This window comes from Pterocles gutturalis, unplaced genomic scaffold (assembly GCF_000699245.1).
Source record: "Pterocles gutturalis isolate BGI_N339 unplaced genomic scaffold, ASM69924v1 scaffold15221, whole genome shotgun sequence".
In the NCBI taxonomy this organism is placed as follows: Eukaryota; Metazoa; Chordata; class Aves; order Pterocliformes; family Pteroclidae; genus Pterocles; species Pterocles gutturalis.
The window spans coordinates 31714-52118 of NW_010100631.1; the positions used below are offsets into that span (position 1 = coordinate 31714).

The 20405-nt window shown below is 37.5% G+C and overlaps 1 protein-coding gene across 1 annotated transcript in view; it reads right to left on the reverse strand.

Moving 5' to 3' along the window:
- CORIN (corin, serine peptidase) overlaps nt 1-20405 on the reverse strand; it is a gene marked incomplete at its 5' end in the record, with an annotated part of 51171 nt that overhangs the window by 21507 nt on the left and 9259 nt on the right. Inside the window, 6 exons of the mRNA XM_010080637.1 lie at nt 205-334; nt 1941-2051; nt 4427-4540; nt 9394-9501; nt 12683-12828; nt 16505-16736. Of these exons, the coding sequence (XP_010078939.1) occupies nt 205-334; nt 1941-2051; nt 4427-4540; nt 9394-9501; nt 12683-12828; nt 16505-16736 (841 nt within the window). The remainder of the gene's footprint in view (nt 1-204; nt 335-1940; nt 2052-4426; nt 4541-9393; nt 9502-12682; nt 12829-16504; nt 16737-20405) is intronic.

Below are 20405 nucleotides of genomic sequence, written 5' to 3' on the forward strand. Positions count from 1 at the left end.
AATCATGTAATCTTTATAAAGTGCTGAAAGCACCTAGATTTTAGTGAGCTTTTGTCATAGTTCACAAAATTTGATTACCTCTTTTCTCTGTGAACCATTTCCACACTAGGTCTAACATTGCAGTGATCAATGATCATTCACATCTAACTCCAGCACTCCAGTTGTCCTAAGAAATTCATCAATGCTACAAACTACTGACCTTACCCTAAACCCATCTGATTGCAGGCCAGTTGGCTTAAATTTTCATGCCACTCATCAGCACAAACATGGTTATTAGCAGCTGACCTGTGAATGGTCAGGAACATCAAGGTATTCAAGCTTTTAGACAAGGTAACTGCAAAGAAAAAGAAGAACAACTTTACTATTATTTCACACGGATAGTTTTATAAATGGTATACTGAAAACATACAATTACATTCAAAAGAGGTTTCCAAGATGCTGGCATTTTTGCAGATTTTATATGCTCATTAGTTCTGTAATTTAAAACCAAGGCAACCATGGCTATCAGAACCTTGCTAACATTGAACAGCATGAGACATTAAACAACAAAGGCATCTTGAGAATTAGAATAAACCAGAATACTCCTGACTCACCAGCACAGGTTCACATGGGTTTCTGATAGCCTCAGTCTTGTTAAATGGTGTTTTACCCCACAAATAGTCCAACTGAAATCACTAAAGTAATTTGTGGGATGAATGCTGCTTGACATAAGAGTGATACCATGTTGGTAATATGCACTGTTCCCGTCATAACAATATGTGGGTGTAATTGGAGAAAGAAAACACATTTGCTTCTCTCTTAATCCATATATAAAAGGGTGTGAACTGCTTTTATCACACACAAAAAGCTTCTCAAAATGGCCCAAAATAGAAATTTACATCCCTGCCTTTCTAGGATCCCTTAAAAGACATTGGGTTTGGGTATATTTCTTCCCCAAATACATACTGGTTTTAGCTAAACTGTTCCTCTGACTTCTGCTTTGATAGTACTAATCTTAACATAGCCAATCATTACGCATTTTTCTTATATGCTGAAGGTGCTTTTGCTTCTCTCCCCATGAGAAAAGTATATATTAATCCTAGATTACTGCTTTTCAAATATACATTTCTAGAATAGTTCTTCTGTGTTGCATAGGTTTTTATTAAATACAATGATAAATGTTTTTAAATATTTATACCTTCTACTTCACTATGAATACAAAATATTTGCTTCTGTAAGCCACAGTACACCTTTTTTCTGTATTTCAAATTACACACAAAGCATCTCAAAACTTAGTCATATAAACTACTATCATGTACAGAAATACAGAGGATGTACTACCACTTTCCAACCAGCTTCTTTTCAGTGCAATTTTTTTGAAATCCACCTTCATTTTTATTTAAAGAGTAATACTTGGAAAGTTCTACTCTAATGGAAAGTTCTACTCTAACAACACATAAAAGCATGAGGTCTAATCTGAATACAGAGAGCAATAGCAGGTTACATCATTCTGCATTTCTTTAGCCAGTACAAAAGGGACCTAGTGGGACTATCTTATTCTCATAAGCTCTGAACTTGCACCATTGCAGTCAGTGGGAATTTCACACTGATTTCCACAAGTACAGAAAGACGGCTTAGAAGTTTTGCCCAAATGAATTCACACCAGAATGTCTTCCTACTCTCACAACACTTTCCAGATTTTACACACCATCTTCACATTTTAAAAGCTCTCTGTCATGTCACTTTTCTTATATCTTTGCACTGTGACACTTCAGACTGAGCCTTTTCTTTCTCTTTTGCCCAGCTTCTTGCACACTTTCCCAACCTCAGCCCCGTCTCCCTTCGGTAATAAAGGGATCATGTCTCCATCACTGCAACTGTATTCTAAATCAAATCACCAGTGATTACTACCATCATACAAACATCACTTCCAGGCAGAGTGCACCACAGCAGAAACTTACCACAGTCCCATTCATCTGAGCTGTCACTGCAGTCTGCTTGCCCATCACACCAGAGCTCACGTGGCACACATTCATGGTTGGCACATTCAAGTTCACTCTCTGTACAAAAGGCTGCAAGGACAAGAACATGTTTCACTCTGAGAAAGAAATGATCAATGCACAGTTCACACTCAGACGGAAAAAGAATGAGAAGGAGAGTGAAGGTAGGCACAGATCAGATTTATGGCGCAAGAAAGTGAGACAATTTGCACCAAAACTTTGGATGGGCATCACTGAGGCAGAAGGTGGTTGCTGCCACAAAGTTGCAGAGGGCATCACAATTCAAAGGGAAGGAAGGGTGTCTTGAAATGGCAAGATCTGTGATTACTTAGTATCATTTGTGGTCTTGTCATGTAAAATCTAAGTCTTTCACAAGCTTTAAGTTAAAATATTGTGTTCCATGTTTTTTAGGAGACTGCTCCAAATCTGTTTATTTCTTCATGTTCTTTGAAATAATATTTTACTGTAATGCATATGTATTTCCCTTCATCCACAGCAATTTGATATTCACTTTTGGGCCCTCCTTTGCTATTTAAAATAATGGAATTATTTTTACCTCTGCTTTAGAGATGGGGAACTGATGCACAGATAGACATGCTTCAGTTCACAGGTGTTTGCCAGCTGGCAGCATTAGATAGGGATTTCCTGAGTATTTGTCCAGTGCAGGAATCACAAGACCTTCCATTCACAAGTGACTTTTAGCTTTCCCCCAAAACGCAAGTGTGTAGCATTATAGTACCCTCTTCACTAACACACTTCTCTCCAGCTTCTATAAACCCCATCATTAGGGAATTTTGAGAGCTGGGCAAGGGTGGAGAGGGACAGACTGCACAGAAGTAAGCTGCATTTAGTTGTACCCATGTCTGGCTGTTGCATAGCATCTATACTGCCAAACCAAGCATTTATTTGCAACATTAGTGCAAAAAATGTACTCCACAGTGAAAACCATACAGACAGAGCAGGCAGTGCTGCTTACTCCGATATAAGTGATCTTTCTGGCTCTGGAATAAAGCACACAAAATTAGAAAAAGGTCTCTAACTCTGCCTCCCAGAGAGAGCAAATTTCAAAAGCTGGAAGCCCTCAGCTGGGGAAACTGCTGCCATCTTGGAATATTCAAGCCCCAACACAAAAGCAGAGAGGAAATACAGTCTGACAGTTACAGACTAGCTTAACCTAAGCCCTCGAGAATCTTTTCTCTGCCATGATCTTAATGTACGATCATGAGCAAATCACTTTAATACCACCTTCCTGTTTTTTAGATTACAGCACACAGACTACTTGGAAGTCTTCACAATGAAAAGCAGATTAAGAAATGTTCTGGGAGCCGCCTCTTCCCAAAAAGAAAGTTACATCTAGTGATATATGTAGACTGCCAATCATTTTGGCAAATATATTCATATGCTACACGTAGCACATAAAATGTGTCTACCATCCTGTTCCTGCCAACAGAACTCCTGAGACTCAGAATCAACATTTTTCTAATAGTAAAATTATACCCTACAATCCCAGCAAAAATGCTGAAATACTGAGACTGCCCAGAGAACTAAAGTTTCAGCTTTCAAACAAGTTTACCAAGTATTTCTTCTTTCTTGTGCAGGCTGAGTGCCACCCAGTGTGTCTTTTCCAGTTTCTTGTCTTGGGGAGATGCCCACAAACCAGGTTTTCTCAAACAAAGAGAATTCAGAATACCACTAATATATGCATGAAAGTGAAGCTACCCACTCCCCCCAGCTTTGCATGCAAGGGGGGAACCTGAGAAGCAGTTGCCATTTCCAGGTCTTCCATCTCTTCCCATTCCACTAGTCAGCTGCGTACTGGAAACAGAACACAGGGCAGCTTCTGCAGGGGACCAGGGGGCCTACTGCACTATGTCAGCACTTTGAGCCGACTTACACTGTGTGCATGGACAGTATGCCCATACTGTCAGTGTAGCATCCCAAGTTTTGTATCTCTTGATACTTATCACAGTTGGGATTGTAGAAGAAGCCTGTGTAGCCAAGTGGGGAGAGAGAACATAAGAAATGTCAAGCAGAAGAGAAATCAAGTAAAGTAGGGAAACATGAAATTTACTGAAGAACAGATCAGAAGGAAAATCAAGTGGAAATCAAGAAAAAAAAAGAACAGTGAGCTGCTATACCTATATGGAATGAAGTTGAGAAAAGCTGGGAAAAGGAGTCAAGAAGCTACAAGGAATAAAAAAAAAAAGAAGCACGAAGACACAAGAAGGAGGAGGAAAAAAAGAAAGAGGACTGTAGTGGCCAATAAGACAGCAAGGATTCAAGGATGCAAACAACAGAGGACACTAGATGAGGAAAGAGAGAAATTGGTGCCACAGCAAAACTCAAAAACCAACTGAGGGAATGACTAAGCCTAATACCTGTAGAAAACCATTTTACTTTAATTTATTTTGCATCCCAAGATCCCAAAAATGTGCATAAACCCTTACAGCAGTTCTTTTCATCCATCATGTCAGGGCAGTCTGGGAAACCATCACAGATCATAGTGTGTTTGATGCACAGCTTCTTCAAAGGACACTCCCAAAGACCCCTTTCTCTACAACCTGGAGGCAGAGAAGCATAGTTTTGAAACACCTGCATGCAATGTCAAATTAACTGTTTTCTTCTTCCTTAATAATGCTGAAACAGCCAAAATATTTTCACTTGCAATGTAAATTTTAAAAGGTACTGAGAATAGTTACTAACAAAGAAATGGAGATAAGATTGTCACACTGCACAGTTTATAAATGGGTATAAAATATATAACACTTCATAATACTTCAGTGCTTTTAAAATATTAATCTATATTATGCTACACATATCTATAAGTAATGGTTTAAGCATTAGCTCAAAACCCGTAAGCCACTACTCTTGAAATACATTTACTAGCAATATATAAACTTTTCTGCTCCTGAAGTCTGTAGAGTTTCCTTTAAAGCATACCACACAGACCTTCGGTCTTTCAAAAGTAAATCCTATGACAGCACGGAATCTCCATGAAACAGTGTAGAAAAATGTAGTTTTTTCTGGCAGTGTTGATACAGAATCTAATGCAGAACACAATGAAAGGCAGAGAGGTGCTCTAAGTATTGACCACAAACAGTTTTCCTCGTTCCATAATCTCAGACCAAACCAGTTTGAAAAGATTAGCAAGACCCAATGGCTGTATGAATCTTCAGGAGGGTTCATTATTACGAACACACTGCGTTATTGTCTCTTCAAAGTCCTGCTAACCAGCCTCTCCGATTTAAAGAGGGATACTTATAAAACTGTGTCAAAGTGCCTTGACAGTAAAATTCCTGTTACTCAGCTAGAGGACATTACGAATGGCCCAACGTATACTTTAGAAAAGTGTTTTCTCTTGTTTTATTTCACTGTTTATTTCTGTCAACTAATAAAGCACTTCACTGTGATACCAGTTTAAATACTTTGACATACTAATGTCCTGCACACCTGACATTTTGGTTTTATAGGGAGCCAGAAGAACAATTTGTTCTCCTGACTAAAACAGATGGTTTTATTGCCTTTTTTGGCCTGTTCTACAGATGGCAATACTATTTTTAATTTTCATCCAAGCTTAAATGCAGGTGATAGCCCTGATGTCCCCACACACAAACAGCTGAGGTATAAGCTCACAAACTGCATTTGATGCAGCACTTGCCATTGCCTGGACCTGGAACTACAGCAGCCTATCAGCAGCTAAACAGACACGTAGTTTCCAATAAGTGTTATTTCAGAAGTATGTTACAAACATCAACCAGAGAATCAGTACTAGCTCATATGATTACTGGAAAAATCTACTCACATTTTAACTCTAACTGGATGTGTGGAGTGATTGATTTTGTTTAGACTAAAAAACCGTGTAAATAAATGTCACAGTACAGAGAAATAAATAGCATTGAACCTGTGAAACTAATTCCACGTGATCAAACAACTTTCCTGGGTATCACCCTTTTCCACTCTTCACAACATTTATGATAACTATTAATGAAGAATTAATTGAACCAAACAAACCTTTACTCTGATAAAGAACAAAGAATGTCAGTCATCTTAGGAACTTGGTATGAAAATAAAAAAGGTTAAAAAAACATAATTTATGAACCTTGCAATTTTTAGCAGAGTGTTTACAGTTAATTAAATATGTTTGCTTTTCCCCTCCATCACACGTTATAGTGTTACACTGTGAAGTGTTCCATCACTCTCCAAAATTTATCTTTTAGTACAACATAAACAAATACAGAGACAATTCCCTAGGACAAATTCACTACTTACTGAATTCAGTGTTCAAATATACTGTTCTGTTGGTAGAAGCCATCTACCATTTGGTGTATTTGTATTTCTTCTCTAAACATTTGTGATACACGTTTTTAATTTAAAGACAATGAAAAAGAAGCAAAAATGGAGCTAGGAAAATTTGTCCATATTTACATTACCCACATCTCAAACATATGTTTCAGCAAGAGATAGGGATTCACATGTGATCTTATCTTCATTCTTCTTCAAAATACGGAGGAAGTTACCATGTGTTATTCACACATATATTCCCCATGCAACTATTATTAAGTCATTAACATTAAGACCACCACAATTTTCTCTCAACTAAAATACTACAGTCAGAATGCAGACTGCCGAAGATAGTGAAGGATAATACTGGTTTTGAACGTTACGTCTTCAATTTCTTTAGTACTCTTCTAGGACCCTCTTCTGCTCTCTGCCAGGGGCATTGTTCAGCAGCTAGTAAAATAATATGGTCAATTACAATAAAGCATATTTAATACTACAAACTCTCTCGACATCCATCATAATAATAATTTTCAGAAATTACCTTCCTCACACTTTACTGAAATGCACTCAGGAGTCTCACATTCAGAAATCAGGGTCAAATTTCCCCCAAATCCTACTCTAAATGACACTAAAGTCTTAGGATTTCATTGCAATTGAATGAGTGATATTTCCTCTCACAAAGGTCACATGAAAGTATGACAGGGATTCCTAATAAACAGGAGAAGACGTACAGATCTACTCTGAGTGAGCAGAATATACCATAGTTCCTTTGGTCTGTTCTACCTTACATTTTTGGCCAGAGTAGCTTGAGCATCCAAAAGCTGTAGCTAGTCTTTTAATGCTTCCTCCTCCCTGCACTGTGAAGTTGTTCCATGCCTGTCATTTAAGGCACTTCAAATACAAGGCTTTTAATTTAAATGCTGGCTGTTATTTAATGGTATAAAACCAATTTCAAAGGATAAATCTAATAAAATGTGAGCTACCCATTTACACATGGAAAGATCATCAAGTTTTGAGTTTATCCTGCACACGTGGAATATGAATACATCGTGCCTTAATGATAAATAACCCCTTGGTTACTTCAGTCATTAAAACAACCAGCTCTTAAAAAAGAAGCATTTTACAGAGCTGTCGAGTTTGCTTTTTACCCTAGCTTCAGCTTTAAGGTGTTGGATCTTACTTTATTTTTGTGCAGCTGAGTAGAAAGTCTTTTATTGACACAGTTTTGTTGTCCACATAAACTGTGCTTCCATCTTAACCTGCTCTCTGTTAAAAAAAATAAAAACAAAAAACAAACAAACAAACAAAAAAAACCCCAAAAAAACCATGACCAGCCAATCAACCAAACAAAAAACCAGGTTGTGCGCCTTAGCCCTACTCTGCTGGGATGTTTTCCAATCCTTTACTCATATTCATATCTCTTCTCTAAATACTTAGTGATTTATAAGTATTCTCTTTGCCCCTAAGGATATCAGGCCAGCATGGAGAACTCCATGGAGGCTACACCTTAATCACATAAAGAAATAGTATAAACTCCATTCTCCATCTCTAAATTTTCCTGCCAGCATGTGCAAGGATAAATAGTGACCAAGAGATTTGTTGGTTATTCTCAAGCTCAATACGCCCCCTTAAGTTAAAACTCAAGAGCATCTCTACAGTGAGTAAACTCAGAAATGTACTGAAGAATAAACTTTGTGGTTACCACTTTATCCTTGTACCTACAGCTTGATGTTGACCAATTTGAAAAAACATGCAATTCTTGACCCTGGCAGTACAGAATTCACTTCAACAACACAGATCTTTTGTCAATACATCATAATGAGAATATTACCATGTGTAAATTTAAAACTATATGAATTCAAGATTTAAACTGCCAGTAAGTCACGTTTTAGGTCAGTAGAACCTCCAGCAGTATCAAAAGAATTAAATCTGCAGCATTTTTTATCTTGATTACTAAAGGAATACTCAAACATACTGGAACTTGGTCAGCAGAATCTAAATGATCAAATATCATAAATTGTGTTGGCATTAATCAAGAAGGATGAGTGCTTAAGTATTTTTACTGCCGCTAGTCTTAGAGGAAAAAAAATTCAAATATATTTTTCTTACAGAAAAAAGGGCTTATCCTCTAAACTGTTATGCTATGCTTAAAACAACTGAAGGAAAAACAAAACTCACTTTCTAATGCTTCAGCTACTCTCCATTGAAATACTAGGGCCTGAGCAGTGAGGCCCTGAACTAAAGTTGACCTCTAGATGAACCTCACAACCTAACGATATATCCAGAATGTATAATATTGACGACATATGCAATGTATTACCTTAGAATATATGTAATATGTATAATATTGATCACCTATGCAATGTATTACCTTATGAATATACGTCAATTTACAAAAGTTTTGTTGTAATGCTTGCTCTGTAAGGTTAGCCAGCAGAAAGACACTAATTGCCTAAGAGTAGTTAAAATTAAGCATGGATGTGCCCTGTCACCACAGATGGCAAAGGAATGTGGCAAGTCATGATAAGCTTTGTTGAGAGATACATAATCAAGATTATTAGATTCTTTTGTTCTTGTTATCCTCTCTCTCCTGCCCCAGCCAGGCTCGAGACAGAAGTTAACAAGAAGAAAACTACACCAGATGTTTTTTTTCACAGTTTAAGATAGAAAGTTTTTTATTTAACTGCATAAAAGCAGGGACCATTTGCAGGGAAATTTCGAAGCCTCACCTATACAGTGGACACACTGTATAGAAATTTCCCAATTGCTGGGAAGGGTTCTCCAAATCCTCGCTGCAAACGGGATCTCCAGCAACTGCAGATCTGGATGATGGTAATGTATTATTAGGGCAATTGGTGATGTAACTTTCTTAATCTCTATTGATAACTCTATGTAGTACTGATTAGGTGCATTACCTTACTTTCTGCTTGCTATAGTGGTTTGCTTATTATTTTGCTGCTTTACCTCATCTTGCTTTAATTTATTTTCACTGTATTATTTTCTCATAATTTTATCACTTTAAACATAAGTAAAAATAAGCTTACTTTTTAATTTGGTGCCTGTGTCCTTTGTGCTAACCCCATCAATTGGCAAAACATCCATTCAAAAGACACAACTCATCAAATTTATTTACCACAGCTTTCCTCATCACTGTCATCTTCACAGTCAGCTTGACCGTCACATCTTCTGGATGCCAGGACACACCTCCCAGAATGGCACTTGAAGTGACTGGGTGAGCATTCTGTCAATGACAAGGAACAGGGAGAAACAAGACCCTGTAAGCTGCAAGCTTAATCATCACTGTGAGCGTTTCTGAAGAGTAAATGACAGAAATAGAAAGCTTGTGCAATACTAAACTGGAACTACGTAGCAGGCAAGACTCTTAACAATTGTACTGTGAATGGGGTGGACCAATATTTTCCAGAGCTCTCCCTCACATGCTACCCTTGGTCAAATTTCAAAGTTTTGCCAAATAACTACCATACAATGTTTAGATTGTGGGCACAGATTTTCTAGCTGCTTTTCTCATTGTTGTGGTGTTGTGTGAAGCAGAAATAGATCATCTGATATGTGGAAATGAGTATAAGAGGTCCCCAGGATAAAAAAAAAAATACATTTTGGCAATTGTGTGGCTATTTGAATTAATAAAACCACCTAAAAATGTCCACTAATTAAACCTTACATTGTTTCTGCCTCATCTTACAGAGTATCATTTTAAAAAAGTTTTATTTATACAGTTTTGAAAAACCCACCCATTTTTTCACACTGTACATGTCACTGACTTTCATGTACAACATCCATCATATGTTGCCTTTTTTTTTTTTCCTTCCTGCAAAATCTCTCATATTTAATACCATGTAGTTTCTTGGGTAAATTTTAGAATTCAATAAACAGACACACCAAAAATATCATCAATTAACTTGGGAGCCTTAGAAAATCACATTCTATTGATAAAAGGTATGTGAAGTATACTGCCAACATTAAGAATAACTCATTATGAAAATAAGTTTACAGTGCATACTGTCTTGGTCAGCAGTATTCTTGGATTCAGCACTGACTGATGAGAAGCTAAGCAATTCAGCACATTGTAATAACTGTCAATTATAGCTTAAGCTGGAAAATCACCTATATTTTGTAATCATAAACAATTTAAATGCTCTCAGAAGAATAATTTCTTTTGTTACATGTATTTTTTCAGCGGTATTTATATAAGATTTTAAACTTCCCAGGGAAGACTTTCTGACTAACAGTGGTAAGTCAGTAGAAATCTGGCATTGAATCAACATAAAATTCTAGCAGTAAGTGAACCCAAAACAACTCTGATAAGACCCCTTAATTATTTACACTGTTTCTAAAAGAATACTAAAGCCCCCTTCTTTTTCACTGATTTTCCAGACATATCTATTTCAGTGTTAAGATGATCAATTAAGCAGTGAATCAGCTTACTAGGCAGAGTCCCTCTAATTAAAATGAGATTTTTTAAAAAAAATTATAGTTTTCATAAGTGAAGAGAATTTATCTCTAGAAATTGAACATACTAGTCTCATATGCAGTAGTATATTTAAAATATAACCATTTTATGCTACATTTCAAAGCCAAATGATATAATAACACAGGGAGGAAGGATAAAAGTCATTTGATACCTGAGAAAATTAAATCACATTATTTTTCTTTAATTCACTTTGTTGTGCTTTTCCTTTTCTACACTCTGCTGTGTAATAAAGCATAATTCCTCTCATCAGCCCACTCTGTAGAGGGAAATTATATCCTTGTCTCGTAAGAGTCCCACAACAGAGGATTTCATTACTACTGTATTACACGTCTATAAAATCCTCACAGTGATACATGTGCACATGGACTTTGATTGAAGAAACAATACTAACTGCTGGATATGCTCCACTGGTTTTTCATTATTCCTTCACTATATTCGCAGCAATATATCTTCACTAAAAAAGAACTATAGACTAACTAGCTTTCGCCCGTTGCTTTCTCTGAGCAAGATCAAGGCTGTGGAAAGATCGTCATCACTGTGTAGCTGAGTAGAAAAGTGAGAGCTGAACGTGATCAGCATATTGCTGGCACTGTAGCACACATCATCTCACTATTTCCCAGCTACTTTACTGGTGTTTTAGCAAGAAAAGGAAAAGGCATGTCAGAATCCTCACAAATCTCACATCCAATGACCACTGCAGAAGGAAAAGCTGCACTGCTTCTCCCTGCATACATACAAAGAATATCTAGAAGCATTTAAAGCAATTTCATAATTTTGTTCCATGTTCACACAATGATTAGTATTATGGCTGAGCTCAAAAACTGAAATTTGTCAGCTGCTACTGAAGCTGGTTTGGCAAACTCTCTACAAAACTTTCCCCAAACAAAAACCAAGAGCAAACAATAACTGGCAAAGACATTAACATTACAATATTTTTCTCAGAGCTGTCATGGAGCTCAGCTTTTTAAAGTTTGACAGGAGTCTGCCTCCTGGTTAGAAAAACGTTATTATATAGAATCATAGAATGGTTTGGCTTGGCAGGGAACTTAAAGATCATCCAGCTCCAAACCCATGGGCAGGTACACCTCCCACTAGACCAGGTTGCTCAAAGCCTCATCCAGCCTGGCCTTGAACACCTCCAGGGATGGGGCATCCACAATTTCCCCGGGCAACCTGTGCCAGTGTGTAACCACCCTCACAGTGAAAAGTTTCTTCCTAATATCTAATCTAAATCTACCCTATTTCAGCTTATAACCATTACCCCTTGTCCTCTCACTACACTCTGTGATAAGGAGTGCCTCCCCATCTCTCCTGTAGGCCCCCTTCAGGTACTGGAAGGCTGCTATAAGATCTCCTTGGAGCCTTCTTTTCTCCAGGCTGGACAACCCCAACTCTCTCAGCCTGTCCTCATATGGGAGGGCTCCAGTCCTCTGACTATTTTCGTGGCCCTCGTTGGACTCATTCCAACAGGTCCAGGTCTTTTTTGTGTTGGGGGCCCCACATCTGAACACAGTACTCCAGGTGGGGTCTCACAAGAGCAGAGCAGAGGGGGAGAATCACCTCCTTTGACCTTCTGCTAATGCTTCTTTTGATGCAGCCCAGGACACGGTTGGCTTTCTGGGCTAATCATCTAGATAGGTAAAAGAAGTCAAATATAAACACAAGCAAGCAGTAGGTGTGATGTTAGCAACAAATCTCAGATACCGACTTTCACAGATTGAAGGTAATTGATCCTTCCTTCGAACAGATTTCTGATGAGAACTTCCTCTTATCAGGCAATTTGGATACATACACTAATGAAACCCAGTTTGGAATAATTTCCACTGTTTAAACATTACAATTTAAAGAGGAGGTATGAAAAAAACCACCAATTAATTTGGGAACCTAATTAAATAATTAATTTCCTGTTGTATGTATTTATAGGAGTTACCTTCTACATCTTCATCTGGTGTTAGACAAGTTTGGTTGTCTGCATTCTCATCTGGAAACTGAGTGCAGTCAGTATCTTCCGGCCACTGCAGACCTACAATCCCAAGCACAGACTCACAGCGTTCCTTAGACTGTACACATAATGTCCTGAGGAGACAAAGTGGCATTTCACAAAGTAACTGAGTGAAAGTCTTAGAAATTCCCAGTTATTGGAAGTTAATAATCCTAGCCAAAGTTAAAGGCAAAGATCAAGGAAAAAAATCAGTTAATCAGATTTATTTACATGAGCAATTTATGTTGCTACTCTTGAAACATTAAGTTACTGTATGCAGACTATTACCTGAGGTATAACATAATAGCCAGATAGAACTACTTACAAATATCCTCTCCTCTGTAAGCGACAGCAGAGAACCCTTTTGAAGAAGCACTAACTGCCCTCCTTCAGGAAAAAAAGCCAAATACATTTTGTACCAGTGAAATGCTACCTCTTCTGATGGTGCTACCTCAGAAACCATGTGGTTTCAGGACAGAATACTTAAACCTGTAAACAAAAGAGTAAAGAACTCCCCGGAGAATTCAATAAAATGAAAAGTTTGGGGAAAGTCAAAGCACAGATCACCCCACACTTGAGGGCATTGTCAGTTACAGCAACAGCAGCTTGTATCCCACCTGTGAAAAGGCATTAATATAGTCCTCCTGCTGCATTTTTTTTTTACCATAGAATGACAGGACTCACCACACAAAATTAGTTCAGTCCATCCTGTCTCTCAAAATAACCAATGTCAAAGGCTTCAACAGTACAAAAAGAAAATGTGTAATATAAAAATCTCATATTATTTTAAGCATTATTTTAAATATTTAGCAACTACTTTTGCCTGGAATCATAGCTGATGTGTTGTTCAATACAATAGACTTGTCTTTTACCTGTGGTATTTGGAATACCTGCTTGTTTCAACTGCCTCTGTTTTTTTTAATTTTTTGTGGAATATTAACTAGGCAGTATGGGATTAGGAGCCTCAGCATCCTTTCATCTCTTCCTCCAAACAGAAACGTGCATCAAGCTTAACAGGTATTTGTCTAAGCTGTTCTTAAAAACTCTTCAATTTGCAAGATTTCATACACTTCTTTATCACGCATTGTCACACACAGGTATCTACTAAATATTTTCCCTAAAAAACTGACCTATAGCTCTCCTGACATAATTAAATCCATTGCTTCCTGGTTTAACCTCAGTGAACATAGTGAAAAATGTATTAATTTTCTCACAGAAACTCACTTTTACCTATTTGAAGGCTATGATGTTTCCCCAAGTCCTCTCTTGTTTCTAGACTCATCAACTCATTTACTTGTACCTTTTAGATCATATTTTCTAAACCTATAATCATTTGGACTTTCTCCTACTGTTTCAAAGAAAATTCTCCTTTGTTCTTACTGGTTGAAGAATATTCAACAGTAGGATCCCACTCATTTCCATTTTTTTTCCCGTTTCCTTCATGTCACTTTTAACTTGCCTTTTATTTAATTTGATTAATTTTTCCAGATCTTTCTTCTAGGAACAGACACTCCTTTCATGGAAGGCATTTTATTCCACTCATTTTCCTTTGATCTTTTGACCAATGGACCATTTTTCTTCCAGCAATAAGCTTCAAGAAATGCAGTGACCAAAACCAAGCAAACAGACCCATCCAGGATTCATTATTTTATGCTCTTTTGAGAAAACAATACATTATTAATCTTCTCAAATTTCATTTTGTTTTGGGGGATTGCAAGAAGAAGAGTCAATGTTTTTCCGCACCAAATGACTCACCATTGAGTTGACTGGCTGAAAGGAATCGATGAACGGATTGACATCGGCTAACGATGCTACAGCTACAAACTCTCCCCTTTTAGATCCTCCTCAATTTCAAAAAGATTGACTCACAACACCTTATAACCTCAGCTTTCTGAATGCCAGAATTTTTGTTTACCAGTGACAAAAGCCCAGACTCAACAACAATAATATGATGAATACATTTTAAAAATTTTATTTTGTTAGCTGAGATATTAAAGCCATTTCTGTCCTGTGTTCTCTGCATGGTCAAATCTTTGGTCAAAGCTGACCTTTTCCAAAAGCTATTGCAAGCCATCTAGCTGTCAGTCTGTAGTGAAAGAACTAAAAACCAGATAATCTTCAAAGCAGTGCCCACCACAGCACATATGGAAGCCTATTGCAATACTGCTAGGAAAATTGGAAGAGCAATTGGTACTTTTTTTTTTTTTTTTTAAATCCTTCCCACATTCCCATACCAAGACTCACAGTTGCGGTATCAGAATACCTTGGTAACAGACTTGTTTATTTACTTCTCAGTCAAATCTCATCTGTGGTACTGTCTATGAATCAATCTAACAAGTTGACAAGAGTACACATCACAAAGCAACGAAACCTCCCCCTTCTTGGGAGGAGAAAGAAATACAAAGAAAAAAAAATAGATGTAGCTTAGAGCTATGTCACTTTCTGCTATGCAATTCAATCTATCACTTTTTAAAGAACATTAAGCATATCTAGCAGTTAACCAAAATATCTTTTTAACCTCCCAATTTAAATACAGTAATGGGATGCCCAAACTGATGCCAACACATAAGGGGCATGAGATTCGGCCGGGATTATTCCTTACATATATCTGTCACAATTTTGAAACAACACCAAAGTGTAGCTGGAGACTACTTAAATACACAGATATCCGGAGGTTCCATTGTCTCTCTTGAGGGACAAGACACCTTGCAAAGGGATCTAGATAGATTGCAGCATTGGGCTATGATTAATGGGATGAAATTTAACAACTGCAAATGCTGGATCTTGCACCTAGGACCAAATAACGCTGGAGACAAGTATAAACTGGGAGAGGAGTAGCTGGAGAGCAGCCCTGCAGAAAGGGATTTGGGGGTGCTGGTCTACAGCAGGCTCAGTATGAGTCAGCAGCGTGCCGTGGCAGCCAAGAGGGCAAACTGCATCTGGGGGTTAAGTATAACCAGCCTGTCAAAAGAGGTGACTATCCCACTGTATTCAGTGCTGGTGTGACCTCACCTTGGGAACTGTGTGCAGTTCTGGGCCTCACAATTTAAGAAGAATGTGAAGGTCCTTGAATGTTTCCAGAGGTGGACAACAAAGCCAGTGAAAGGGCTTGAATAAATGTCCTATGAGGAGCAGCTAAGGACTTTGGGCTTGTTCAGTTTGGAGAAAAGGAGTCTAAGGGGTGAGCTCATGGCTCTCTACAGCTTACTGAGGGGGAGTGGGGAGGGAGGTGCTGACCTCTTCTCCCTGGTATCCAGTGGCAGGACACATGCGAATGGCTCACAGCTGCACCAGGGGAGGTTTATATTGGACATTAGGAATCACTACCTTACACAGAGGATGGTCAAACACTGGAACAGGCTTCCTAGAGAGATGGTCAATGCCCCAAGCCTGACAGTGTTTAAGAGGCATTTGGACAATGCCCTTAATAACATGCTTTAACTTGGTCATCTCTGAATTGGTCAGGCAGTTAGACTAGATGATTGCTGTACATCCCTTCCAGCTGAAATAGTCTATTCTATTACATTCAATATATACATTTTGAAACTTATTGAACTACTATTCCTCTCCTTGTTTTGAATACTTCAGATACTAATCACAAACGTGTAATGAACTGCATTTAATGATCTTATAAAATACAGTTCTCTACCTTTTGCTATGGAATTCCAAAGCAAAATTTCTGGCATATTCAATGGAAACAGAAAATTGGGAAAGACTAATATGACAGAAAGACAATGTCAGTCAGGAATGAAATGAAGTATAGTATAGTACCTGCAAGGTGGGATCCGTTGATTTGTATGGGGGTCACATTTTGGTACTAAGATTGTACAGGCAAAAAACATAAGGTACTTGTAGCAGTTGGTCTGAACCAAGGCTGGGAAGAGAGAAGACTCCCAGCTGATAGAGGCTTCCTTCTGTGTCCTGTGGCCAAGGTAGTTTGGGTAATAAGTATAGTTGTAAGGCAAGTTCATACAGAGTTCCAGAGTAATTGGTTCACACTGACCTTTCACAGAAAGAAAGCAAAAAAAAAAAAAAAAAGTGTAAGACTAAATAAAATATAGAAAAATAAATACATAAGTATTTAACAAATTTATTGGTTGGGATTTCCCCTCAGGCTTGAGAAACAACAAGTTTCAGAGCTCAAGACCCCATAGGAGACTATTCATACCAGTAAAGAAAGGTGAGTTTGATCTGTGCCTACCTTATAACCTATTCAGAGACTTATATTCCCTTACCAGTATGCATTAACTTCCTGAGTAACATCCTAACTTTAGCATGGTACAATAAACCATTCTTTAAAAACAGATTTACTCTTTTCAAATCAAGTTTCTGATTATTTTCAAGAGCTCCTCTACTGTACAGCAATACAATTCCTACAGGTGTACTATACTAATATAAGACACCTCATACTGGCCAGGCAATCACAGGATACTTTGGGTTGGAAAGGATCTCAGGAGGTCTGTAGTCCAACGTCCTGCTCAAAGCTTGGTCAGCTCTGGGGACTGATCAGGTTTCTCAAGGCTTTATTCAGTCAAGTCTTGAAAAATCTCTAACGACAGAGACTGCACAACTTGTCTGTATAGAAAACAGAAGGCAGGATTTTTTTTTTAATTTTTATTTTTTTGCATCCCAAGGTTTGAAGGAAGAATGGGGTCAATCAGGTTATGCAATGCACAAACACTGAGTAAGAGACAGTCTACATGTGAATAATTTATTTCAGATAAGACAACTGAGAATAAAGAGAATGATAAGCAAAAGCAAAATAAATGCAACAGCTACAAGCCCATATGATTACACAAACTATAGCTATATATAAAAATTATCCAGCTTTTAGGGTGTTTATCACAGCACATATTGAACTATTTTGGATTTTAAAAATTCTACAGCTTTTGTATTTCTTCCCTATTTTGTAGTTAGAAATATTTTTAGATTTTCCACCATAACTGAAAACAAGAGAATTTCTCTTGAACCCAGACTGAAATTCAGCTTTCTATTTATCACTGAGACCAATGCAAAATTATTTATTTACTTTTGAAATATGAGAAAATTTTCCATTAAAAAGTGTACTATTCAGAAATAATTTGTTATTAAAAGACTGCGTATATTTGCCTATTCTGAAAGTAAATGTATCTTAACATGATTAATATTCTCCACCAGCCAATTGCTAGTGTCAGTTGCCAGCACAGTGTGGCAACTGTGTGACCCTAATGCTGGATCTTAGGAAGTTGAAAGAAGATCCAATAGTCAATTATTCAGCTGATCAGCAGAACTGGCCAGTCTGTCTTGGACTGGTTTTCCCTGTTATAACCTCTTCTAGTATTTACCTCCAATCTGAGGATCATGAAGCTTATTTTATACACAGCTTTCCCTCTCTGACAGATCATTGCATACTGCCAATACTAAACAATTTCTGTTATCTCAAAACACTTAGCCCCAGCTTTGGGGTATATGAGGTTCAAAGGCTTCAACAATCCTCCTCACATTACTGCCCTTTCCTTTTCTTCATGATCCTCTCACACTTCAGCCCCAGATGCCCAGATTAGTTTGGTTTGCATTTTGATTTTTTCCCCAGTAAGCATCCTTTTTAGATGTGCATGGAACATTACATGTTCATCAGTATTTCATTATGAAACCCGAGTAAATGAACACAAAAGTACATGCAATGTTCTAAGTGTTCGTATAACATAACATTATTCAAGACTAAAGGGTAGAAATGCACAAATATCATTCTCTCTTTTGCTATGCCTCATATTTATAGGGGTTTTGGTGAACTCAAGAAGAAAATCTAGTCAACTTAAATGCCCCTGTAGGATGGCTTTTTTACATGTTTTCAATATGATTACAATTTTCACACTGTGCTTAGAAAACTTCTATCACATTATGCACAAAAATATCGTTGTACGTTTGAAAAGAACAACTTTGACTCTCACACCTAATTCCCAACAATCCACAAGCGAAGTAACAGGCAGAACATACGCTCCAGGGGAACATCTGACTGAGTTTAAGTAAGCCAAATGTTAATCTTTCCTACTGATGTCTGTCCTACCATTTAAGACATCTTGCTACTCCCTTATTTAGAGTACATGTAAGCACAAACTAGAGAGTGGGGAACAAGAAATAATTTCATTGCACTTTTCATTTTTTCATTGCACAACAAACCAAAAACCTGATTATGTCTAGGCTTAATATCTTCATGTATTTAGTATTAACTTGCTCTACCTACTATATAGGAATTAGTTCCAAACATAGTAACCGAAGCAAATGGAATATTTCACTGAATCACAGAATGGCTGAGGTTAGAAGGGACCTCTGGAAGTCATCTGGTCTTGCCTATCTCCAAGGACGGAGTCTCTACAACCTCTCTAGGCAACCTGTATTCAGTCACCCTTACAGTAAAAAAAGTGTTTCCTTATGTTCAGAGGGAACCTCCTGTGTTTTAGTTTATGGCCATTGCCTCTGGTCCTGTCACTGAGCACTGAAGTAGCCTGGCTCTGTCTTCGTTACACTCACTCTTCAGATGTTTGTGCTGTTATGCTAAATATGTTGTTACTGCATTATAATGCAGAGAACATGCATCATATTCAATATTGCAATATTGCAAAATGCGTCTTATGCTATGGAATTATTTGGGCCAGAAAATTTTGTCAAAACTGAACTTTCCACAGGAATTCTCATCTCTTACCAAAGATGAAATAACTCTGGTCAAAATACGAACAAATATGAAAAATAACATGAAAAAAGACAATAGTAGTACCAGATGTTATGCAAGAAAAATATCTCCCAAATTCCCTTGCTTTTCCATTGTGTATAAACAATTAAATATTCATTGGACCAGAAAGGGAGAAAGAGAGATGATCCAGAAGTCTAATTCAGATTATGTGTTACCCCTGTTGAGAGTTATGGACCGTTGCCCACAAAACGATGAGGGAACATCTTCACTAAAAAGCTCTTGGGTTTCTCATGCCATGGAATTAGGAACATTGTTTTGGAACTCAAATTTCACATGTCAAAAAATGTTTTTCACTGTCTTATAACATAGTCCTAGCCACTTAAACACCTTCTAAAATTGCAGATAGATTTTATGTGTTCTTTACTAAGCAGTTTAAGTTAAATAAAATAAATAAAATTACAAAATACTGTCTTTTTTTTTTTGACCTGAGTAAATGTAAAGTTGCTACAGTTTTAAACATACAAAATAGGGTTTAGTGTAATGCCTGTTAAATTTTGGAAGCATTATGCGCAAAGAAGCTTTGAAACAGCAGATAAAAATATGGAAGCCCCCATTCCTGGGTAAACCACAGTTTCACGGCAAAGTTAATAATGCTCAAATAAAAAAACTGAATCTTCAAAAGGAGAAACTGAGAAGCAACACCTGTTCTTACAGGCACAGGCTGCTAAAGCTGCTGCTTCTCCTGCAGGCAGAGAAATCTGGGACTAAACATCCTTTACTCCCCTGAGCCCACAGAGAATCAGTCTTATCACACACATTTAAACTTTGTGCTAGCTAGAGTGGAGTTATTCAAGCAGCAATTATATCTCAGTGAATACTCACGTATTCTGACATTAACAAATCCAGAAAATATGACCTTCAAATCTCACCAAAGACAAGAAAAGATTATTTGAAGGACTGTTTTCTTTGTAGATGCCAGGTACCCACAGTCCCAAGGGCTTT